The following is a 25,969-nucleotide window of genomic DNA, read 5'->3' on the forward strand; positions in this document are numbered from 1 at the left end:
AAAGGAGGAAGAGGGATGCAGGGAGAGCACACCTTACCTCCCTCCTCTTTCTTCCTCCCAGTCTCTGTCTCTCCCTCTTCACTCCACAGCGACAGCAGCACTCACCAGCACATCACAACACAGCACTGCTATCACTGGCACGCTAACACACACACACACACACACGCACACATACACACGCACACAGTGAGCGGCATCCTCAACACAGACCGAGACGCCCTTGGACTGCTGCAGGCGAGGTGAGTGGGTAAATATTTGAAACCTCTGTGTGTATGTGTGTATGCTGTGTGTATATTGAAGTTTTGTAAGTTGTGTTGAGTTTGTGTCCTTTCAGTGTGTAGTTTGTGATTCAGTGTGTGTGCTGTTCTTGTGTGTGATCATGCATGTGTGTGTGTGTCTGTGTGGTTTGCATCTGCTCTCTGTAGGTGTGTATATACTGTGTATGGGTGTGTGTGTGTGTGTGTGTGTGAATTTACGAGGTTCACCAGTGCCAACGAGACTTGTTTTTTGCACCAGACCAAAACAAATCTACAAAATAATGTTGACTCTCTTTCAGAAGTGTGTGTGTTTGTGCAGGCATGTGTGTGTGTGTGTGTGTGTGTGTGCGCGCGTGCCTGGCCAGAGTCTGTTTGGAAACTTCTCAGCTGCTGGGAAATGTGTGTGTGCATGTGCAAACTGGTGAGGTAGAGGCTAACGTTCGTGCCAGTGCTACTTGTCAAAGTGAATTAGGGGATAAAATCTGCCTGTGTTCTACCTGTTGAATTTCATTTTCATTTCACTTGGTGATTTGCAGGTCACAAGGTTAAAACTGGATTAAATGAAACTGAAAAGTAAACGTTTGTCAGGTGTCTGCGCTGCACACAGTCAATGATCAGTTGCATTTAAAAATGGCCAGTTTCTTAGGCCATGTTATCTAAAACTAATGCAGTCTATTTGGTTTCATCAGCCCTGTAAATGACTGGACTCGCAACCTACTGATGAATGAACTGGAAATGTCACAAGTAAACGTAGCTACAACTAAAGAGGAGTTGGCCAAACGTCTGCTTCAGGCTGTCGACTGCCTGGTTAGAATGCTTCTCATCCTCTGTAGACTAGAAAGGTGCCTGTAAAGTTTGCACCTACAGGAAGCAACTATGGTCTTTGGAGAGACTACGATGGGTTCCAGTGATGGCAGTTTTTGATGCTGCAGAAAGACGGTTGAAACATCCATAGTTAATTTATAAACTGCATAATCCACCTTTGTCCATGTTCATTATCACCCAAACAGCTGCTGTTTTGCCTAAATAAAGCTAAATGCACTGGTTTAACAGGTAATAGCATGTTGCTGGTGTGAAGAAGGTCTCGAGTTCGAGCCCCGGCTGACCTTTCTGTGTGGAGTCTGCATGTTCTCCCTGTACCTGTGTGGGTACTCTGGCTTCCTTCCACAGTCCAAAGACATGCAGCTTAGGCTGACTGGCGACTCTAAACTGCTTGTAGGAATGAGTGTGAATGTGTGTGGTTGTTTGTCTACATGTCATCCCTGTGACAGACTGGCGACCTGTCCAGGGTGGACCCTGCCTCTCACCCAGTGTCAGCTGGGATTGGCTTCAGCCCCCTACGACCCTGTTCAGGAATAAGCGGTATAGATAGTGGATGGATGTTGCTGCTGTTTAAGTTTCTGCAGGTGGCGCTCTTTGCCTGTTAAGCCTGGCCAGATATTACTGCTCATTACTGAAGTATTATGTGCTTTACCAATGTGCTATTAAACTGCTCAAACTTCCTCCAACAAGTCTGGTGGTCAGACGAACCACTAATGGGCTCATTTTCCTTCACAAAACCTGCTCGAGTGTAATTTCTTTCTTTTTTTTCCCCCTCTGAGTGAATGTAATACAGATGAACTGAGCCTGGTCGTGCTCCTGAGAAAGCAGAGCGAGTCAAGTACGTCAGAGTTCAGTGTGAGCAATCTAACCCAGCCGTGGTTTGCCTCCAGGGTGACTAAACTCTGTTGACCTCCCTTCAACTTCTCAGACTGCTTTGCTTACTCATCCTCTGAGTCTTTCCTTCTTTCTCCTTCTTCTCCTCCCTCCCTCTTGTCCATTATCCTCTTCCCTCATCTCTTTGTCTGTCTGACCACCTGTCTAGCTGTATGTTTTTAGTATGAGGCTGAGGAGAGCCTGGATCCATTTTCCACTTTGCATGTGTACTTGAGAAGCGACCATCAGAGTAAAAAGAGTATGGCTCATGGGGCAGAAGCCAAGAGGAGATGAGCCTGCCCGCTACATGCAGACATCCACAGCTACCCCACACTCCCCAAGTTTGACCAATATGGGCTCTGGAAGGCAGAAACAGCCACACACTGGGAAATGTCTGATCACCAGACATGTTGAAAAAATTAAAAGTATACAGTGCTTTTTGTACTAAGTAATAAAACTGACTTAACCATCTGACCAACTCCCAGCTGAAACTCTGAACATTACTATTGTGACTTTCTGTTACCACCATGTGAGTGTGATTGTCAGGGTTTAAAGCTGACCTGGAACATCGTCCGTCATCTGGGTAGTCAAGTTAGGTAGGTGTTCATTTCGTTGGCCATGCCTTCGCGGAATCTTTGTACTAACAATAGTATAACTGCTGAATGCACTGTAATCCGTACTTGTGTGTGCCTCTACAAATTGCGTCATTGCGGCTTTTCTAAGGACTCAGCATGTGCTTCTCAAATATTGCAGAGAATTGATCTGGGCAGAGCTCAGCGGGCAGATTGGGTTGCCCAGTAATCACAGGCTTGGCGGTTTGCTCCCTTGTTCCTTCTGTTCACATGTCAGAGAGCCTTTTGGCACCTTGGCTTGTTGTCACTGTGTGAGAGGGAGAGCAGCTGATGGGGGGTACGGTTTGGCTCCTTGTTGTGACAATATGGAGGTCATCATTAGGCATAAAGAAACACGCTGACGTATGTTGATTAAATTGTGGTGATGGTATTTTATTGCTCCCTCTTTTCGAATGCCATGCTTATCCTCTGAGTCCTGCAGCAATGTTCAAAGTAATGAACTCAGGTTTGTCTGTTTGAACAGCTCCATGCAGTTAGAAGAGGAAGCTGTGGTATAGCTGCACTGAGCCAGTCATTTTATTCAGAATGGCTATTTGGATTTCTTACCCATCAAAGACAACGTCTTCATAGTTGCTTCAAGGTTATTTGTTGTTTCAGCCTGATGTTTGTTTACTATCAATTAATCTGCTGATTATTTTATAAATGAATTGTTTGATTTATATAATGTAAAGCTGCCACAAGCTGCCAGATTCCAAGGTGAGGTTTTCAAGAACATCTTCATTTAAACTGAATCCATGTTACAGGGGGCTGACTGCCTGGCTGACATGTATTAGATAATACATGTTCAGTATTGGTCTTATGTATCGGTCAGTCCAACCTCCCCGTGGGCAGATTACTGCTGTCTGTCTGTCTGTGAAGGCTGCCAGTGCTACAAAAACAAGATGGTGAGGCGAGGGGCCCCAAGGAGCCATCAGAGTGGGGACAGCAAAGGGGTAAAGGAGGGGGAGACGGGAGGATGAAGGGACTGTGTTTACTTTGGTCTTCTGTGCCTGCCCTGCCCGACTGGCTGGGAAATGACAGCAAAGGGGAGAAGGAGCGAGGAAGACCCTGTTCGGATGAGGAAGAGGCAACTGGCCGATTCCAGTTTTGTGTGTGTGTGTGTGTGTGTGTGAGAGAGAGAGAGCTGGAGAAAATCATGAAGAGCATAAAATTAAATGATGAAGACGTTTTGTGTCTGATTCTCTGTGGGTGCATGGACTTGGATATGTATGTGCTCTTTTACTTCTAACACTGTGGCAAAATGAGGATGTTTTAATAATGTGAGGGCACCGGTACATTGGGGACTCTCTCACGGGTCATTGCTACAAACTAAGGACCTTTTGGTAAAGTGAAGACAGTCTGGCAAAGTGAGGACACTGAGGTAAAATGAGGACATTTGCTGAAGTTAGGACATCCTGGCACAGAATAGGAAAAGTTCCACAAAGTGAGGCCACTGCTACAAACTAAGGACATTTTGTTAAAGTGAAGACCTTTGGCCAAAACAGTGATTTTGCCAAGTGGCAAAATGATTCAGGTTGACCAGGCTGAGGACATGATTTCAGTAAAGTGAGGACATGTTGGCCTGTCCAACTGTCGAGGGCCATTTCGGGTTTAAAGTTCAAGCTTAGCCTCAGGTTTAGGTTATGGTTCAGGTACCTGTGCTGATGGCGGGATAGGGAGAGAAGTACATTATGTCTAAGATGGTCCTCGAGTGTAGTCATGCAAATGTGTGTATGTGTGCAAACAGCAGAGAGAGAGAGTGAGTCTGTGTGAACAGCAGAGTAAAATAAAGTGTGTGACTGTGTGTGTGTGTGTGTGTGTAGATTACAAACGGTACCTGTACGCGCACATGGCTCAAGCTAAAGCGTGAGGGTGTAGCGTGGCCAGCGTGTATCTGTATGCATGTGTACTCAGTCATGCCGTTGGCTGAGTGTAGCAGTGTCTGACTGTCTGTCTCTCCTGTGTGTGTGTGTGTGCGTGTGTTTGGCAGCCAGCCGAGCTCCAGCTGCGTCTGGTTGGATAATGAAGTCCAGGTGCTGTGCGCCTGCCTCAAGACACCTGTCACCAATATTTAGTGCCAGAGAAAGCCAGACTACAAACAGGGCGAGACAAGCTGTTTGCTTATTTTAACAAGGCTGCCTAACTGGACCTGAGCAAACGGGATATATATGTTCCCTTTCCTAGAAGCTCTGTGTGTGTGTGAGAGTGTGTGAGTATACTATATGTGTGCATATGTGCAGCACAGAGTCTCTAGACGTCGGTCAGTTCCCCTGATTGAGTCGTTGCAGCCAAGAGTGTCTCCCTGAAATTTTGGCTCAAAAGCTTGAATATTTTAGTTGACTTTTAGTTTGCAAGAAAATGCTGTTAACATATACTTGCTTTGTCATTTCTTGAAGAACAAATCTAATAATAATGATTTTAGGTTTAGGCAAAAAGAAGACAAGTTCCAGTCAACAGTTATTGGGGTTGAATGCTGTTTATCTGTGTCTGTGTATGAATACACCTGCAGTTTGTAGGCATATGTTTGTACACTGTGTGTGTGTGTGTGTGTGTGTATATGCATTTTTATCCAAACATGTTTGTTTAAAGTCCAAAGTCTACATGCAGAAAAAGGCTGCAGTTCTTAAACCTGGGTGTTGTGGTATTTGTGTGGGTGTCTGTATGTTAATTTTACATAACTCTTTAAACATGAAGGGCATCTAGGGCATGAAAACACTAAACCAGTAGCATTAAAATAACTATATGAGAATGTTTTTCAATATGATTAAGTCATTTTATACTTAGAAATACGTCAGTGTCAAACATCTGCAGGGTTGAAAGCCCTTAATCTCTATAGCATAACTCACATGTCTACATATCTATTTGTATGGTCAGTATAATCCAGACACTGGCTTCAGTTTGTCATGTAGTGGAGTTACTTTACATTTGCAAGGTCCCACAGGATCCTGATGCAGCTCATCACGTTATGCAGTTTAATTTGTAGATATTTTAAATGTATCGAACTGAGCTCTTTATAGCTGCTGTGAACATGAGCAAGACACAGACTTTTTAGATCCACTGTTCCGCAGACTGTCTTTGACAAATCGAAGGCGTGGTTGAGTCATTAAACTGGTATATAGGACTGCAGAGCCCTTTAAGCAGCCTCCTTTTCCTGTGTCTGTGCCTGGTCGCCTTAGCTTTCACAGACAGACATCTATATTTCCTTACAGTGTGATGCAGCCCGCTGCCTTCCTATAGCAGCACCAAACAAAGGCTTTCCTGTGTGAAATGCTAGAAAACTCTCCTTCGTCCTTCCAGCACATTGGGGCTTGTTTAACTTTCACATGGACACCTCCTCTGTCCAACTCTAGTCTCCAAGACCTGTGGCCTCTCAACAGCCGGTCTGTGTCACCCTCCACCTGCCAGCGCCTGCCCACCATGGACTGCTAGCACGCTCATGTACCTGCAGCTGATTTTGTCAAAGAAAATGCCCTTCACTTGCTGTGCATGCTTGGAAGCCTGACAGTGTGCACTAGGTTACGCATGAGGTTACTTGACGCTGTAATACAGAACATTTCTTTGCTACCAGCTTCATATGAGCTCATTATGTGCAACTCTAACTTGTGGAGTGAAAGCAGATGAGTGTATTTCCCAGCATGTTGGACTCTGTCTTCAAGAGAATCGTCATGTCAAATGTGAACCCAGAGGACCACCATTTATCAAATCATGTAAAATCTTTATGTTTTAAATAGAATACAGCAGCTTTGCTTTCTGCACCTCATTAAGTGCTGGGCACTTGGTCTGCTGCTGTTTTAAATTGTCTGTAATTACTGCTATGTGGCCTGGAATCTTAAATCTTGGATCAACATTGATGTGATTTACTGTCAAACAACTCTGCAAAGGTAAAAGACAGCAGCAGTACTAGCACAGATGTTCTCAGTGGCGAGGGATTTCACTGGAGAGGCAGAAAGGAAATATTACAACCACAAATGTGTTCTTGTGGTGTAAGAAACTCTGACTTCAGGCCCTTCTGCGGGTTTGGAAGCTGAGATGCATCAATTTGAAAAGAGAAAGATATTCTTGAAAAAACACCCACACCTCTCAGCAATCTGCTTTCATCCACAGCACACATAAGTGCCTGGCCGTGAGCTTTTACTGCCACGTGAACTCATTAGTGGTCAGGACATTTGCCTTTGTTTAAAACCCATCACTGGGTGATTCTCTCTAGAAACAGGGGCAGGTTTCTGGCCCAAAGTCCCTCCATTAATCAAAACACTGGCTGCTCTCTGTTTGGTGACAAGTGCTTTTTGTCTGATACTGGCCTGAGTGTTGAGGCGTTGCTGATTTCTGGTATTTGATTGTCTTTCATCACAGACAGGACACAAGGCAGATTTAGGCAGAAACATTGGAGTGGACCTTCACATTTCCCAACATTTTTCTCTGTGTTGAATCAGTCTTGATTAATAAGCACCCAGGGTCCTAGTACGACTTTAATCCCAGGAATGAAATAGCTGTATACTTTATGGAGTCTTCACAAAGGCCAGAGTTCGGTTACAGAACAGAGCCTGCTTGCGGTTCAGGTTCTTGCTCTGGCACTACTGCAGCCACGATCCGGGACCCTTTATTATCAGGCTCTTCACTGCCAGCGATTTTTTTGCCCACACACTGAACCTGTCTTTCTTTTTGTCTCTCTCTCTGATTACCCAGGATGAGGGTGTGGTCATGGCATCAGTGCGGGGAGACAGGCGTGGTCCTGCTGGGCTTCCTGACGCTGGCCCTGTCTCTGGGGAACCTGTCCACCAGGGGGCCGCAGGTACGCATTGCAAATACTGCTACTGTAATGTTACTGAAAAACACGGATTTGGCCATTGTGGTGAGTGGTAAAATCCCAGGACAACACCAAGCGTGCCCAAGTTGAACCAAACCGACCGCCCTCAAGAGTGTGGAGGAACAAAGCAGCAGGAGAGAGCCCTGCTTTATTAGAAACAGTTGTAGATAGAGTTTCTGCCAAGTGTGAGCTGAGTGTAGCTCGCACATGCTGCAGCTCTCTAGAAACTCATGCAGACTAAATGAATTGCAGCATTCACGCCTGTTCACGTCCCCCAGTGGTGACAGAACATGACAGTTTTACCACAGCAGCACCCACTTCCCAAGCAGTGACATTAAAGATGAAGAAAACACAGGACAAAGTCCTGAGACTATTTAGATCAGAAACTCGGTGTCACACCTGGTCTTGGTGATGTCGATCTGTACTGGCTTCAGCTGTTTAGTTGTCTCAACTGAATTTTTAATTTCATCCCAAAACCGGCTATAATCTGTCCAGTGTCTGCTGTAAGTTGGACAGGCCCAGAAACCCTCCAAAGGAAGGTGCCCGGCAGACATCTTATCAGATGTCCAAGCATCCTTTGGGATGGCTCCTTCTGGACTCTGATTCTCGTACCACTGGCTTCTTTTTATGCCAAGGAACAGTGGCTCCGCTCCAAACTCCCTCCAGATGTGTGAGCTCCTTACTCTGCTTCTCAGGCTGAGCCCAGCCGCACTACTCTACATTCCCACAGTGTTCTAGCTATTCCTTTAACTTAAACCTTATTCTAACTACCACCATGTCCCCAGGTCTTAACCCTAAAATGGATGGCTAGTTTGTGGTAAGATGGACGTGAGCACTCACACTGTGACCTAACAGATTAATAAATAAACATACATAATGTACATACAGTAGACACATCTTTTCTTTTTTCTGTAGATTAGATTTAGGGTGAACTGCACATTCAGTGTATGTGTCATCTCATTTTTTCTGTCATTTTCCAAACGAGCATGGCTGAGGGTTGGAACGTAGATTACCCAGTAAATCAGAAGCTTTACCTAATGGCTCAGCTCCCTCCTCACCATTTCATTTCAGTGGTTTGGTGCAGCGTCTGCACTGCACGGGTGGTGCCGCACCAGTCTGCTCTACTTTTGCACTGTTCCCTTACTTTTCTTGCTTCAGTGAAAGTTGACTCTGGATTTTACATAACTGTGATGCTGTTTTGTCCAAGATTGTCTTACACTAGACATTTAGATCTCAAAGTGATCAGTCTGGTAAAAGTGACTGAAAAGGGTGAAGATAAAATAAGTAAAAGTCTGACTAAACTAAAACTATTCTAAAAAGCACACACACATCATATAATACTAAATGGTAGCTAAGTCATCTGGGCAGTGGAGCTGCTGTCAGATCGGTCTGTCAGCCCTCTAGTCATTTACTTTTCTTGTCTCTTTTCACCCTAATGCATTCTCATGGTCTTTTCTTTATGCCCATCTATCTCTCCCTGTCTCTCTCACTTACGCCGTCTGTCTGGTATTTCCAGTGTCTCTCGCCCTCTCTCCCAGCTGCTGTGTCTCACACCTTTACAAGGAGCTCAGTGCACATTCCAGCGGTCACTCTGATGAATCTGTCTGAATGCAGGGGCGCAGCCATTCGCTGGAATTAACGCTGCTCCCGCAAATCAGGAACGTGTGAAATGCTGTCTTCACATGTTGGAGCCCAAGTACAAAACACTGTGACGCTCATTCACTGTGATTCCGTTTGGTTCTGACGCACGTGGCTGTGACGGTCACTTCAATTATACAGCAGTTCCACAGAGCGGAATCACATCAGTGAATAGTACTGATGTTCCTCTACTGCCACAACATCTGTACAATACTAGCCAGTTGTTACAAATGCAGTCACTAGTTCTTCTGCAGCTGTTACGTCCATTAGTACTACTGTACTACTACTGCTGCCACTACCACCACTCTCAAAGATGCTGTAACAAATACTATTACTTTTGAATGACATAACTGTTGGTTATGGTGCCTGCAGCTGCACTGTGACCCACAGTATATAAAAATAAAGCTGGATGAATAAAGTTTTAACAAAAAGGTAATCTTCTTGGATTGTGTCAGAAGGGTTCATTTTTTGCCTAACAAAGATCAGGGGAGACCACCTGCAAAGTAGTGGCCCATGTGAAACCTGGCCTCAGAGCTCAGGCTTGTGTTGTGGTTATGGTTGTGCAGCCACATTCCCTCAGTCCCCAGTGGTGGTGAACCTGAGGGTAAGCAGTGTGCCACTAATCAGAGCAGCGTCATATCGTAAATCAGACGAAATCATCTGTTATTTCAGCACTCGCACACACAGAACTGCAATTGAGCGTGCACATCTACAGAGAAGGATACAAATAAGACAGTAAACGCCAACCTAATTTGAGTCAATAAGCTGAAGAGGTTTGGTTTGTCTGAAAACGCTGGCGGATTCAGATGCACTGTGAAGACAAACAGCTGCTGCTGCAAAAGTCTCAGGCCTCTTTTCCTGCTCCTGCTACAACTGTCAGCTGAACACGGTTTGTTTCTCGTTATGAATATGCTTTGTGTGTGTGTGCAGGAGGAGGGCGTGGGATCCAACAGTCTGGAGGACGAGCTGGAGGTGACCACGTACTGGTGGGGGGAGTGGGCCAAGTGGACGGCCTGCACCCGTACCTGTGGAGGGGGAGTGATGTCACAGGAGAGACACTGTCTCAAACAGAGGTCGGTCACACAGACACACACATGCAGGTTCTGTACATTCTGGGACTCTAATCAGGATGATTCAGGGTTTTTTATTAAAGGTTCATGTGACTTTTACATCAGCTCTGATGTTGGGGGCAGTGCAACTATTTCATCTATAACAAAATGTTATAGATGAAATAGTTTTCTTTTCCCCAGCTGCAGCTCTCTGTTCTCCTGGTCATCCTTTCTTTTCATTGCGAACTTTAAGAACAACATCTTGCTGCTAATATTAGCGCTAGGCTTCGCACACGTCTGACAGATAGCAGTGATGTTATGCTCTGTGTGATGGGACCTGTGTAGTCTCACAGTCAGCAGAATGTGAATGGTCGTCAATGGGCGAAAACAACAAGTATATTCCTGCACAATTTAACAAGTGACACATGGTCTAGTCTGAATTTCTTTGCAGTTTTTTTCTTGATCTCGATCTTGGTTCAAGGGAAGTTTCTCGTCTTGTTATAGAGACACTTTGAATAACAAGACTAATGTCACTGATTGATCTTAACTGTGGGAAATAAAGCAAGAAAGCATATTTCTATAAGTGTTCTTTAATTGAATCCTTATTCTATAACCATATCCTCAGGTCTTGACCCTTAAATGGATAGGTATGGGAATATCAGCCTGAAATTTTCTTATGTCATATATCCAGTATTTATGTCTTTTCTTCACATGACTGGTTTCTGTCCAAAGAAAGAAAGCTGCTGCTGGGAAGGACAACATGACCTGTACAGGAACCGCTAAGAAATATCATCTCTGCAACACTAAAGTGAGTCACAGACTTACAGTTAATTTCTCGTCACTTTATTAAAACAAACGACGACACCTCTGGCTGGCTGACAGCAGAGGACGGTGGCTGTGGCACATGACTGCATGTAGCTTTCAGCAGACCATCCCTGGACAAACAAATGCTGAAAAGGAATCAATTTGTATAACAAATAGTTAAACCAGCAAGTGTGAAGCAGACCTCTTTCAGTGGTCTGTGCTGTCTCTGTGCACTGTAGGAATGTCCTGCCGCTGGGCGGAGCTTCAGAGAGGAGCAGTGCTGGTCCTTCAACTCCCAGCTGTACAGTGGGAGGAGCTACCAGTGGAAGCCCCTGTATCCTGGTAACGCCCACAAAACACCCTGACAGCCTTAAACAGACCTGACCTGTCTGAGCTGCTGAGCCTCAACATGCATCCAACACAGTAGCATCAACAGATTTTGTTTTCTGATAGGCTTTACTGGTCCTGGATCTCTTTCCAGATGTAGCAGTCTGTTAAGACAATGTGCTGTTTTAAAACCTGCTCCTTTTTGTTGTCTAAAAGTGTTGATTTGTTCACCTCATTGGCTTTTATTTGTCAGTATATTAATAAAGACTATAATTATGAATGTCCTAATTAGTTAATTGAAACAAAAGGTTGGATGGCTGACAGTGCTGGGGATGAAGGGGTAAAATAAAAGTCAAGGACGAGAGGAGGTGAATTTGTGAAATATAAGAAAGAAGCTGTACCACGGAGAGTTCTCATCAACTGTGTCCCCACGGAGTCTTTAACCCTTTTCAGCACATTTATTGTTTCTAGCAGCAGCAGGGTAGTGTTTTTAGCAAACTCTACTCTGTCTTGTCTCCAGATGACTACGTTCATATCTCTAGTAACCCCTGTGACCTCCACTGCACCACGACCGATGGTCAGAGGCAGCTGATGGTGACGGCACGAGATGGCACTTCCTGCAAGTACAGTAGCTACCGCGGTGTCTGCGTGGACGGTAAGTGTGAGGTGAGTCCAGCTTCTCATTTACTTTATTTTGTTTCCCTTCAAACAGTTTCACTGCATGACTGAAGTACAGTTTGTACGCTAGCTGTACGGTAGCTAGCTGCCATTGTGCAGTATTATCTTGGTTTTCTGATCAAGTGTAGAAGTGAATGAGCAATGTACAGTATGAGGTGTGATACTGAGCGTGTGCAGCAAAATATAAATGTCTTGTAACCAGAAAAAAAAGTCCATAAGTGTCTTCAACCAGAGACCAGAAGCAGCTGTCCCAGTGCTCTGAGATTTCAAACTTTCAAAGTGTAGATGTCAGATGCACACTGTTCCTTCTTCCTGATGTCTCGTGGTGGTACTTTTTATTATACGTTAACATAGCCGCTGCTGTTGTAGTATCTAAAAACACTAACCTGGTTTATGTAAAAGTTTTTTCCTTTCTTTTAGCGATTTTTTTTTATGTTAACACAATGTTAAATGAATCAAATGAATGTATCATTGCCATATTATTACTAGTTATTTAATGTACGTATGATCAATACTACCTCTTTCTACTTCCTGCTTTGCGGACCAGCCCATCGGATGTGACGGGGTGCTGTTTTCCTCCAACACCTTGGATAAGTGTGGGGTGTGTCAGGGGGACGGCAGCAGCTGCAGCAGAGTCACTGGAAACTTCCGCCGTGGGGCCTCTACTCTGGGTGAGCCACAGTTGTCTTGTGTGGTCCAGCCAGAAGTGTTTTAACAGGCCTGATATGCACCTTTACATGTCTAGAGAGAAATTAAATTGAAGGTTTTCTTCAGTCCTGGTTAAATAAACCACTTCCTGTTCCTTGTCATCAAGGTTATTCCTTTATCACTCAAATCCCCGAAGGATCATGGGACATCCAGATCATTGAGAGGAAGAAGTCGGCCGATGTCCTAGGTGGGTACTTCCTCTTACAGATATGCAACATAATGGGAATATTTAATTTTATCTTTGACTGGGGGGGATTTGCTCTTTTATCTGATTCAAACTGGAATTAGCTGTGTGTAGTGTGTTTTGTGAGAGTTTCCATTTCTCTTGTTCACCAGCTGTGACTGACCAGGCAGGCAATTTCTTCTTTAATGGTGCCTACAAGGTGGACAGCCCCCAGAACTTCCATGCTGCAGGCACCATCTTCAAGTACCGCCGGCCCATGGACGTGTACGAGACCGGGATCGAGTACATTGTTGCCAAAGGCCCCATCGACCAGGCCATCAACATTCTGGTACATCTAACCTCCCTGCATCCACCTGGCTCACCTAGTTAACTCCACCCCGTCCTCCTCGCGCCTTCATCACAGAGCAGCTGTGAAACTCGATGGCTGTTCCAGCATCCACACAGTCTGGTTCATCATATAGATCCTGTGTTCTGACTTTACTGAAATGTTTTAAGATATTTGGTGTTTTCTTGGTTGATATCACAGTTTGATCCATTCACAGCAGCCATGGGTTTCCTTCACTTGTAACCTTTTGTCAGATGTGACAAAAAAGATTTTAAGAAAAATTTAAAGGTAGTTCAGAAATTAATTTTAAGCAATGACAGTTTAGATGGTTTTAATTGGAGCAGACTAAACATGAGGTCAGTGCTTTTTCAGAACCTGACATTTTGGGCATGAAAACTAGACATTGTGTGAAAAAGTAAAATCGGTTTGTTTGGTTGTGGTTTTGTTTTTGACTTTTTGTTTTACTGATCTGAAACCTGTCTAAACTAACCTGACCCTAATTTGACTTACTCTCCTCTTGTCTTTCAGGTGTGGAATCAGAATGGTCGCACGCCGTATGTCACCTATGAATACACCGTCCTCCGGGACTCCGTGCCACCCGTCCCGCCTCCCCCAGTCTACACCGGATCAGACACCTCAGCAGGAGAGGTTTCTGTGGAGGTGGGGCGTCTGCTAGCCCCTAACTGTAGTATCTATGATCAGACGGCCCCTCGGGGCCAGCCGGAACCAGGAGGTGCGGACGGACAGAAGGGCCAAGAGACCAACGAAGTGTACGAGGAGACAGCGGCCATCGACTGTGACCAGGATGGAGCAGCTGGCCCACAGTTTACAGGTATCATGCCTTACAATTTATATACTGTATTAGAGTACTGTGGGTGCCGTGGGTACTGTGAGTACTGTGAGTACTGTGGGTACTGCAGCGCACAGGTTAAAGCGATCATCTGAGATCGTTTTTATTGACTTTGGTAATAAGATGTCAAACAACCAGGTGCAGGGCAACACCATTATCCAAATGTAAGACTAGGTCAAATCCTTTCTCCCTTTCTCAGCTTTTGCCATTTGTGCCACGTAATGGCTTTTACAGGTTTGTGGTAACGGTGAGACAGTGGCGATGCGGAGCTGGAGAAAAGTTAAGTTGATCCTGATCAACATTATTATTTTAAACATTAATATTGATTGGCTGATATTTCTATTTATACATATATTTGTAACATAAACAGGCAGGTTTTTTTTTATTAAATTCACTTAAATGTGCTTATTTAAGAGTAATTGCTAAGATACTGATCTTGACAGTGTTTTGCATTTTCAAGCTACCAGCAACGCAGAGTCATGGTGACATGGCTTCAAATTTACATGAAGCTTTTCTTTTACATGTTTGTTCTTTGTCAGCTTTGTGCCTGGACCAGTATATGTATGATATTTTGACTAGGCTCTAAGAGACAGTGTGTGAGTATAAGGGAAAACCCTGGAAGAATTAGGTTAAAGGAAAAGGAGAGATAAAGTAACAGAGAGGGCCAATCAGAAGGTGGTTCAGTGGCATAGCAAACCAAGCAGGTCCGATTCCCAAGCAGGTCCTCTGTCTCCGCCTCTTTCTGTGTGTGTGTGTGTGTGTGTGTGTGTGTGTGTGTGTGTGTGAGATGGCCCTTTGGAGCTCTGTATTATTCATGCTACACACTAGGGCAGATAAAAAATTAAGCATTTCGTGGTGTTTTCTTTTTCCCTTTTAAAAGTGGCTGCATCACAAACGTGAGCGATAATGGCCTCCCTGTGGGCTTTCAGCTCATTCTGCTGACTGCCGAGGCCATTCCGCCTCTGCTTTGGGTCAGAACACGGGGGGTGTTTGGAAGGCTCACCATACGTCTTCTACACAGGCAGACATCATACTTTCGACCAGATACTGAGCACTGGCTCAAACTTCTCGCCCTGTCCCCTAATTTCTAAAGTTAACTGAATAGTGCAGAGTCACACAGGCTTATTTATCAACAGTTCAGCAGCTTGTGAATTTTACCACTGTGTCGTGGATTTATTTCTACAGGTCATGGGGGCTGGAGACCTCAGTGGTTATAAATGTAAAAAGTCAGAATATCCAGGCCAGGGCTTTGACTTGTGTTCAGACACATCTACAGATACAAAGAAAGAGGAAGCAATGACCAGTGGGAGGCAGAGAAAAGTCAGGTAAACACCCTTTGATGCACAGGTGTGAGACTTTGGAAGAAACGATTATGCTTGTCCTCATTTCCAAAGATAAAGTACAGACCAGAAAACAGCTGCAAAGTTGTCCAGTCCACACTGAGCTTGTAAAGTATGTTCTCACATGAAATCCTGACCACAAGCCAAATCACAGGTTGTACTTGAATAGCAAAGTTGAATTTTCCCACTTTGATTAATCATAAGGAAACAGCAGCCGTACAGGCAGCACGGCCAAGCCTGACCCTGCTGCTGGACCCCCAGATACAGGACCAGACTCCCCGAACCTCATCTGGAGGGTCCTGCTGGACGGCCGGATGAGCCCCGATGAGCTGCTTATTAACATCTCGACCAATCAGCTGCTGACAGATGGAGACAGTTTGTTCTTGTCAGAGGTGGACCTGAGCAGCCTGGTGCGAGACAGCCTGAACGAGACGCTGGAGTTCACTATGGCCCGCAAACGCAATGACAGCGAAGACATTTTCTACCAGAACAAAACAGTGCAGAGCGGTGGGAGGACCTCAAATCGCTCCAACAGAACCAGGTGACCCAACAAAAATCACATAACAGATCATAAAGCACATCAGATCTCAAATGGATTTTAAGATGATGTACAGCAGAGGTCTGTTACTCACAGCTTCAGCCAGGTTTGGGCTCACAAAACACCATTTCCCCTCAGGTTTTTGTCATGCTGGACATCAGTGTTCAGACATTATCAGTCCACTGGGTCTGCTGCTGGCTGAGGGAAACAATCTGCAGGCTGTACAAGAGGCAGGCTGGGTTTCTTCAGAAGACTTCCTCGGGGAAGCCAAAGGAAGTGACAGTGAGACAGGTGGTGAGACAGCAGCACAGGAAAGTAAGCAGCGAGAGTGTGGTAAGGCAGTGGGACAGGCTAAGGGACAAAGACTGAATAGGCAGTAAAACAGACAAAGACTAACAGTAGACAGGTACACTACCAGGCAGTAAAGCAGGTGGACAGGAAGTAAAGCTGTTAGCCAGGTGGACAGACAGACAGAAACGTAGTGATGCAGTGAGACATCTAGACTAAAATGCAGTAAAGGTATATATACAGGGAGTGAAACAGGTAGACTGACTGTCAGACAGGCAGAGAGACAGGTAGGGATACAGAAGACAGGTTGGACATGCAGGGAGATGGGGAGACACAGACAGACAGGTAGACCTGGCAGACTTTGCATTCATCTTATTTATAATTCATGTTGGCTTTCCTGCTGTGTGTCCAAACACGGCTTCACCAGGTCTGCGTCCAGCAGCCATAAAACACTCCATGACACACCCTTTCCTCTGAAACACAGAGAGGAGAGGAAACGAGCAGAGCAGAGGAGCACAGAGGGGAGGAGGGGGCAATACAGCCACACATAGAACCAAATAATTCAAGGTATTTGCAAGAAAAGTGAAAAATATGATGCAAAGCATGCTGTCAGGCTGTAGTCGCCTCTGGAGAGAAAATGACGTGCAGGAACCAGTCTGGCTTACATGGAGGGACGCCGGCGAGGTATAACTCAAAGTGTAAACATCTGGCGGCTGGCGGAGGTGGAGGGAATGACCGGTGTTATGACAAGAATGTGTGCATGACTTTTATTTGATGAGATGAAAAAAAGTGCCTGTGCCAGGATGCAGGCTGTGAATCAGCTGTCGCACTGTGGTTGTCTGAGTGGGTGTGCTTCTGCTGGGTATCCTCAAATGGCCCTAACACACTGTGTCGCTGGAAATCTGTCTGCAGTCATGAAAGGCGGCTCCGAAAGGTTTACTGTATGTCTTGTTTGTGCGTGGAGCAGGGTAGATGCAATCAGCTGGGATCCACAGAGGTTACAATAGATTCTATTGGTGACAAACGTTTCAAAGCTTCCATAGAAACTTATCAAGCTTCTCCTGCAGTAAAACCCACTGCTCCACTGGCACATCTCTGCAGGCACATGTTCAAAATATGCTAGGTGACACAGGGATAGATTCTGCTACAGATGCTGCTTAGGTTTTATACCGTAGTGTGTGTGTGTGTGTGTGTGTGTGTGTGCCAGGGGGAATCAGAGGCTCTACCAGAAGAACCTAAAGCTGAGTGCTGCTGATATGTATCGCTGGAAGCTTTCCTCTCAGGAGCCCTGCAGCATGACCTGCTCTATAGGTACCGGCAAACACACACATATGTGTACTTCTGTCTCTGTGAGGACGCTCATTGACATAATGCATCCACTAGCCTCTAACCCTAACACTTTACTATCAGAACTAAATGCCTAACCATAACCCTGACCTAAACCCAGTTCTAAACTGAATCCTGAAACCAAGTCTGAACCCTCAAAAAGGTGTTTCACAAAGTGAGGACTGACCAAAACGTCCTCACTCTGAAGCAACAAATACTTTTTTGGTCCTCACTAAATATTGCAAGTACAAGAACATACACGCACAGACATTATCCACAGGCAGCTAGATTAGGACACCTGTCATCGGTCACTTCCAGTCAGATCAGACCTGAAACCTGCCAGGCTGCTGTGACACAACTGGTGCTCACACACTGTACATTTACGCCACGGGACTCTTGGTTGAGCAATCATGTCTGAGGTTCCAGCGGACTTGTCAAACAGGTGTGAATAACATTAATAATGTCTGCATTCAATCTAATTATAATAATAAACTTTATTTACATTGCACTTCTTTAAACAAAGTGGGAAAACTAACCTCAGAACTTCAGTTGTTCATTTTGGGTGCATCTCGTCTGTGTTTGTGAAACGCTCTCCTTAACGACAACATATTTCCTTTTTCTGTCTCTTATATAAAGCACACTGGGGCGTTTATGTACAAAATGTGCTATAATAATAAGCCTTACCTTAACCTTAGCTTCCCTTCATCCTGACCCAGGAGTGTCCAAGGCCTTCGTCACGTGTGTTCGTTATGACGGCGTCGAGGTGCATGATATGTACTGTGATGCCCTGACCAGACCGGAGCCGGTCCACGACTTCTGCATTGGCAGAGAATGTCAGCCCAGGTACTATTATTCAAACTACCTCACGGTACCTTCCGCCAGATCTTTCTTGCTGTGGTGAAATCTGACAGTGTACCTGTACAGAACTGACCTGTTGAGATGGGTGTGGTGTTTCAGATGGGAGGCGAGCAGCTGGAGCGAGTGTTCCAGGACCTGCGGGGAAGGTTTCCAGTTTCGTCAGGTTCGCTGCTGGAAGATGCTCTCGCCGGGCCTGGACAGCTCAGTGTACAGTGACCTCTGCGCCATGGTGGACCTAGAGAGGCCCGTGGAGAGACGAGCCTGCAAAAGCCCCGCCTGTGGCCCCCAGTGGGAGGTGGCCGAGTGGACCGAGGTACGAGACGCCTGTCATGATTTACCCTGCTGACATAAGGAGCAGGGAAACCAAGCAGCGGTATGAGGCTTTGCCTGTCCACAGCTGGTCATTGTTGGTACTTTCTTGCAACCAGTTACTTATCTTTGGATTTTACTCGTGTTACTTGGTGTAATTGGATTCTGGTTCAGTTTTATGTTTGAGCAAACTGCTTGTAGCGCAGATGTCCCTGTCACGCCAGGCACAGCTTTATCAGCTGTGTCCTGCAGTCTGGTGGTCTGACTGTGGTCTCTGGTGGACACTCCAGAGACACTTAGCAGACCCCAGAATACCTGGGTGTGACCACTGGGACAGAAATGTACAAATCACTGATCATCCCTTCCTTGTGCCTTCACAGCTGTTCATTTAGATGGAACCAGCTGCTCTTGGTGCATTTCTAAATCAGTGCTGTGGCCGTTTTTAGCTAATTTGGTATTTTCTAGTTTTTTCACAGTCATGTTCTTTGTAACAAAACAAAAGGAGTCTCTTGTGTTGTTACAGCAGCAAAGATGAGTTTTAAAAATACAGTAAACTATACTTTTCCTTTATTTGTCAAGCATGACCTTTAAAACAGGCAGCACATTAGCACAGAAGCAACAGCTACAGCCTACAGCAACAGTTGATATTGAATATATTTTAAAAGTTCATCAATATTCCTGCAGATTCTGAACATCCAGATAAGTTGAACTGGAGCAGTGTGACTTCAGCTGCCTTACACAAGAACACTTATCAGCAGCAGCAATATTGTACCCAGTCTGCAAAGTCTGACTGTTTTCTAAAGGCTTACTAAAGTTTAGTGACATCCTGGTAACAACCCCGCTCCACCTTCACCAGTGTTTAACCCTGCCACACAACACCAGGAATTATTTTAAACAAATGTGTTGGTTATGCTTGTCTCTGTCTCTGTGTAACTCTCCTTGACCCAGTGTCCTGCTAAATGTGGCCTCAAAGCCCAGGTGACCCGCGACGTGCGCTGCTCTGACGAGACCAGACCCTGTGATCCGATGACCAAACCGCCCAACATGAAAAACTGCACTGGTCCACCCTGCGAACGCCATTGGACTGTGTCTGAGTGGGGGCCAGTGAGTGTCTCTACTCTCCACATACACAGCGCAGCATGTCAGTAACAGTCCACCAGTGTTTTATCACAGTTGGCTGCTATCAGGGTTTATTAGTGGCTGTGGACACCTGACAGTTACTGTACAGTTTGTCTTTACAGATCCATCGTTTTCCCTGCTGCAACACACAAACAGCGAAGATGCCTCAGTGACTTGATTTTAGGAATTAATCTTATAATCTGTGTCTGAGTGTTTTTCCTTCATCTGACATTTTTGAGACCGGTACGGTTGTTAGACAAAAGCAGCTTGCGTATCCCAGCTGCGAGAAGCCGTTATAAACGCCACAGTGTGAATTTATGGTGTTCACTGTGTTGTACAGACGGTCTCTGATGTTCCATTCAAAGTCAAGGTCTGGAAACTCCCAGGTCTAATTTACAGCCATGGAGTCCCACTTGGAAAAACCAGGATGAAACAGAGACGGCTAGAAATGTTCTTTGCACACGGTAAAATACGATTCACAAAGCAACAGCTAATGTTGGTATTTATAAAATAACAACTATGAGGTGCTCGTAATGTTGCGGTTCTAAAGTTTTCTGCTTTATCATGTCACTCTGTAAACCTGTGCAAAGCCAACACAACAGCCCTACAGCGTTGGTGATATTGTGCCCTGTTGGTGAAGGAGGATACTATCTGTTGTTGCTCCTCTGAGTAAGGTGGACACCAGTTGGCGTTCATCTTAGCGTTCTCTCACCACAATTATTAAAACTAATAATAATAATAATAATAATACTACATATTTTTTACATAACTGTAGTTGAATTTGTCCATGTACGTAAGTGATTATTGGTTTCATTGTCCAGGTTTTTTGATATTTCTGTCTCTAATTTCAGTGGAGGAGAATGGAGTGTAGCTTATGGTAACTGCTAGAGCCATCGATATTTGTGATGTGTAAACGGATAGTTAGCCCAAAGTGTTCTGGTGTTTGGTTTCACGTTTGTAGATGTGTTAGGCCAAAGTGACCAGGTGTGTTCGGTGACTGTTCACATCGAGCAGGCTGATGGAGTCACTTGTACAGCGAACAAACTTCTCCCCACTTGACTCTGTCCAATCCACAGAGCACGAGGCTTTGTTGTTTGACATGATGCCATTTCATTTCATGTGATGCTTCCTTTACATTAAACATGATCTGACATCATGGGAATTTACATTTGACAAACAGAACTTGGCAGAACATGGCTGGAGGAGGCAGTGATGGAAACTGAGATGCTGTTATCTGTTATGAGTCATGCATTTTGACCTTTGACCCTTGTTGTTGCAGTGTTCAGGGGTGTGCGGCCACGGGAAGACGGTGCGTCATGTGTACTGTAAGACTCCGGAGGGTCGTGTGGTTCCTGAGAACCAGTGCTCTATGGAGAACAAGCCCCTGGCCATCCACCCCTGTGGGGACAGAGACTGTGCTCCACACTGGCTGAGCCAAGACTGGCAGAGGGTGAGGCCTCGCCGCGTGTTCACATGTACTGCTGAAACAAGTAGCTGGGTGATTAGTCGACTGGCAGAGAATAGGTCTGCAACAGCTTCCATATTGTTTTTCTCATGTGTCAATAACTCCCAGGTTCCAGGTCCCAGGGACCCCGAGGGCCAAGGGGCCCCAGGGGCCACAGGGGCCACAGAGGCCACAGGGACCACGAGAGTCTAGGGGCCCCCAGAGGCCACAGGAGCCTCGAGGGTCTAGGAGCCTATAATTACTTATTCACTTATGAATCGATATAACATTTAAACCCAGTTAAATTCCTGTAGGTGGTTCAGAACATTTATTATCCCTTCAGACGTTATGTCAGGACTCCACAGACTGAGCTGCCAGTGACTTTATGTCTTCATCTGAAGTGTAACACCACCTGTGGGCGTGGCGTGAAGCGGAGGATCGTCCTGTGTGTCGGCATCAGTGGAGGAAAGCTCCAGATCTTTGACGACGAAGCATGTGGAGGCAGTGAGAAGCCTGAGGAGGAGAACACGTGCTTTGAGAGGCCGTGCTTCAAATGGTACACCACCCCCTGGTCTGAGGTGAGGTACACAGCATGCACACCTCAACTTTATGCCACCACTGTGGACGGTGGTTGTGTGTGGACTCTGGGGAAGACAAGTCACCCTGAGTCTAATATCTAAGTCTTAAGTCATAGATAATAAAAATGATAATAATAATAATAATAATACTTTATTTGTAAAGCACTTTACAACTCCAAAGGAGCCCAGAGCGCTTCACAAAACAATATATAAAAATAAATGACCAACAACATAAGCAATAAGACCAAAAACAAGAAAAATAAAAACACAAGATATCAATTGAAGGCTAATGGAAGGCTTCCATATCAAATATAAATATAAAACAGCGAACTAAAAGACATCAACGTGATGCCACTGGAGCAGATTTAGCACAAAAAGCCTGTCTAAAAAGATGAGTTTTTAGTTTGGACTTAAAAGACGATAACTCAGTTATGGACTGTAACTCCGGTGGTAAGGAGTTCCAGAGCCTGGGGCCGTAAACGGCAAACGAACAATCGCCCCATTTTTTGTAATTAGTCCGCGGGACAACCAAGGACACGTGCTCTGAAGAACACAGCGCCCCAAGCGGAGTACGAATGGACAACAGATTGGACAGATATAGTGGAGTGAGGCCGTTAATAGACTTGAATACAAATAATAACACCTTGAAATCAATTCTGAACTGTACTGGCAACCAGTGGAGCGAATGAAGAACAGGGGTGATGTGGGCATACTTGAGGGTATTTGACAGTAGACGAGCAGCAGCGTTCTGTACCAGTTGAAGCTTCCGAAAAAGACATTGATTAATTCCGATATAAAGGGCATGATGCTCCACACGATTCTTTTGAGCATCAAACACTCAACAACTTCAGTCTTTTAGACTCACTGGATGTTTTTATCTTGCACCTTCAAAGCGGAGAGCAGCTCTAGTTAGCCACAATCAGCACCACAGGGATTCTAGTATATTCCAGTCCAGGTAAATGGAATAAGACTTATCACAACTTCCATAAAAAATGTATCAGACCATCCCTGCAGCCTAATCCACCTCTCTGTATGTAGCATGTCTAGACATTCATAGTTTGGCTGAATAATGTTTCTGTATGTCGCTAGCAGGGTTAGCTGATATGGTCTGTCATTTACTTTTTAGTCACTTGTAATGCAGAACATGTTTGAAGTTTTGGTCCAAACTGCTGCAGCAAACACAGCCACACATCCTGGACCAGTCACACCACTTCTACACCAAACTGCTGATGTGCACAGAAGGTGTTTGGCTGGCAATGATATTGATCTTCAGTCTTTTTTGGCTTCTAATAATTCATTTTTACTGTTTTCAATACGTAGTGAAAACCCTGACTGACTTCCACATTCCCGTCTCAGACCATGAACGCCAGTTTACATTCCATAATCTTGTTTCATTTCCTTTCTCTACTAAGTTTTCATGGTTTTTATTCAGACCAATAAAATGTCTCTGCACCAGTAAGACCACAAGCTCCTCTTCCAGTTCATCAGTGGGTCTGATTTCTGACCCTGTATGTCCCCAGTGCACTAAGACATGTGGGGTGGGTGTGAGGATGAGGGACGTCAAGTGTTACCAGGGCAGACAGCTGGTCCGAGGCTGTGACCCCCTCACCAAGCCGGTGGCCAAACAGACGTGCACTCTGCAGGCCTGCCCCACTGAGCCGCCAGGTACCACTCAGAGCGCACACACACACACAAACAAAGGATGGTTTAGAAAATCTGGTAACAATCAGTGTTAACGGGAACACGGTCTATGTGGCTGTTTCCTGTGGTTCCTGTGTTTACCCCCTTTGGACTTCACAAAGCTTTAGGAGATTTGCCACCGACATGTTGCTGTGCTGCCATCGCGTTTCTGAATCTCTACAATGGAGGAAAAGACCCCAACTGGAAAATATTGGCATTTCCTTTAAATGTGAGAACTTTGTTCTGTTTTTTGTCCTTGAAGTTTTAGTAAAGAAGATAAGATGCATATGCACAAATCATATACTATACCGTGTGCACATACACACCAGAGCGTACACTCTATACGACAGCCGACTATTCACATTTAGTAGGGCGATCCAGACATCCTGCTCTCCAGCTCCTCCTGGCAGACCCTGAACCCTTCCCAGGCCACGTGCAGTAGTGATCCCTCCAGCATATTCTTGGTCTACCACGCCACCTTCTATCAGTTGGATGTGCCCAGAAAGCCTCCAGCAGGAGGCGTCCAGGAGGCATCCTGATCCGCTGCCTGAACCACCTCCACTGGCCCCTTTTAGACGTGAGGGAACAGTTGCAGAGCTCCCTCTGGATGTCCGGACTCTGCCCCCTCTCTCTGAGGCTGAGTCCAGCTGCCCTGTGGAGGAAACTCACTTCTGCTGCCTGTATTCATGATCTCATTCCATCAGTCACTACCCAAAGCTCACGAACAGGTGAGGGCCGGAACATAGACTCACTGTTAAATTGAAGGCTTCGCCACATCAGTTCAGCACAACACTTGCATTACTGCTGATGCTGCTCCCATCTACCTGTCAGTCTCATGCTCCGTTTGACCTTGAGACTTTCCAGGAGGTTTGTGGTCCATTCTGTTTTCTGCTCAAAATGGTGCCAAACAGAAATGGTATGAGGTGTTACTGAACCACTGAGCTTTGTTTTAATCATTTTAAAAAAGTAAAGTCTGCATGTACAGTCTCCGTAAGAAGGACTGGTGCTATGATATTACACCCAGTGTGTACCCATGGGGGTGTTGGAGGACTGGACTGAAAAGCCTGAAAGTAAAGTGCAACGTGGAAGTGAATAGCCACCAGCTTGCTTTATTTTCTGAGGTGGTGCATTTAATTCTTGATCTCTTCCCTTTCTATATACATAATGAAATTAGTTGAAGAAGTTTTTCCTTTTGCCTAATTTGGCTCCTAAATGACGTAAGGTTTTGTAGAAAAACATTTACGTTTCTAATAGTGCGTTTTTTCACCTGGCTCTAGGTTTAGATGGTATTTTTTTGCTAACACGTGTAACCTGTGTCCTAGATGAGAGCTGCCAGGATCGTCCCTCCACCAACTGCCTGCTGGCCCTGAAGGTGAACCTGTGCAGCCACTGGTACTACAGCAAGGCCTGCTGCCACTCCTGCCGCGCCGTACGACCTCCACCTTCCTAGTAGAGGACGCCACATCCCCCAACCCGACTCTTAACTCCAGCATGAGGAAGCACGTATGTTTGCTTGTACAGCTGTTACTGTGAGCAACGACAGGAAGCTAAAAGTCAGAGCTGGAAGTGCAGAACATCCTCCAGTGGCTTGGATTCATGTTGGTCCATTTGTCTTATCAACACAAAACACAACAAACATCCTGTCAGTCCAACCAAAACACTTTCTTTGTCACATTTCTTTTCCAGTTTATTTTATAAGTTCTCTCTCATTTCTGGTTTATCTGGGTTGGGTAAAAAGTACATGTGCAATGAAAGACTGTGAGGCCACTGCAAAGTAAGCCTGAGACCTTGTGTGCACCGATCGTTCTCTCTTTTTTCATTTGCCTGTTACAGTTTTTTGGTGCCAACTGAGTCCGGCTGGCTCTTCCCCTCACAATCCTCCTCATTCTGATGATGATATCTCCACCACAAGCCCTGCATGTCACAGTCTAATGGCCTTACAAACCGACCTGCTCTTGTGTTCATCGCTGCAGTGAAATGATTCATTAAATTATTTCTCAACTGAATATACTGCATGACTAGAATATTTAATACTGTTTATGAAGTCTTATTTAATTGTGTTTCGGGTTGGCGTCTGGTGTGGCCCAACAGGAAGTAAAAGGTTTATATTTCTCTTCCGCACGCTGCCATTTGGCACCATGCTGGCACGCCTGCAGGACGTGGAAGCATATTTATTAGTCATAGCACATTTTCATTTATCATGACACCCCTGACGCCAGCCGACGGGCACTCGTCGGGTCAACTGATGCCAGTTCTGCTCTGTGTGTGACAGATACAAACACAGACAGACAGATTCCTGACACTTGAAGTATGGTTGAAATGTATTCAGATGTGTACATGTATGTCTCTTTTTTATCTATTGTGTACTGTGTTTTTATATAACTGATACCTCTTTGTACAAAACATAAGTATAGAGATCGTGTACTGTTGATAAACTGAAAACCTAAAGGTACTGACTTGTATTTCGATTAAATAACAGTTCAAAGGAATAGTTTTGCCTCTTCGTTTTTATATGAACTGATCTATTTTTTCAGTGATTGTTGATCAGGAATGTTA

General features: G+C 45.1%; 1 protein-coding gene across 2 annotated transcripts; it reads left to right on the forward strand.

Annotated features, from left to right (window-relative positions):
* On the forward strand, window positions 1-25,694 carry LOC109957275 (ADAMTS-like 2). Of its 2 annotated transcripts, XR_002274525.1 has the most exons (20): window positions 1-239; window positions 7,250-7,355; window positions 9,939-10,081; window positions 10,790-10,865; window positions 11,101-11,203; window positions 11,709-11,854; window positions 12,414-12,537; window positions 12,681-12,761; window positions 12,911-13,086; window positions 13,612-13,915; window positions 15,478-15,814; window positions 17,307-17,410; window positions 18,142-18,268; window positions 18,383-18,596; window positions 19,541-19,696; window positions 20,991-21,161; window positions 21,557-21,733; window positions 23,254-23,398; window positions 24,736-24,916; window positions 25,247-25,694. XR_002274525.1 is itself a non-coding variant. In XM_020595020.1 (19 exons), exons 1-19 carry the CDS (start codon window positions 16-18, stop codon window positions 24,861-24,863), a joined length of 3,042 nt encoding a protein of 1,013 aa, XP_020450676.1. In that variant the 5' UTR covers window positions 1-15; the 3' UTR covers window positions 24,864-25,694. The 2 variants fall into 2 exon arrangements, 1 of the variants encoding a protein (XP_020450676.1); XM_020595020.1 differs by having other exon boundaries at window positions 24,736-25,694.
* Window positions 25,695-25,969: the final 275 nt, after the last annotated feature.

The sequence above is a fragment of the Monopterus albus genome, unplaced genomic scaffold (genome assembly GCF_001952655.1).
Source record: "Monopterus albus unplaced genomic scaffold, M_albus_1.0 scaffold26.1, whole genome shotgun sequence".
In the NCBI taxonomy this organism is placed as follows: Eukaryota; Metazoa; Chordata; class Actinopteri; order Synbranchiformes; family Synbranchidae; genus Monopterus; species Monopterus albus.

Coding starts and splice junctions, on each gene's coding strand:
- LOC109957275 (XM_020595020.1), top strand. CDS start 16: ATGCAGGGAGAGCACACCTTACCTCCCTCCTCTTTCTTCCTCCCAGTC. Junction 12,538..12,680: donor CCGTGGGGCCTCTACTCTGG/GTGAGCCACAGT, acceptor CTTGTCATCAAG/GTTATTCCTTTATCACTCAA. Junction 21,162..21,556: donor TGAGCCAAGACTGGCAGAGG/GTGAGGCCTCGC, acceptor CTTCATCTGAAG/TGTAACACCACCTGTGGGCG.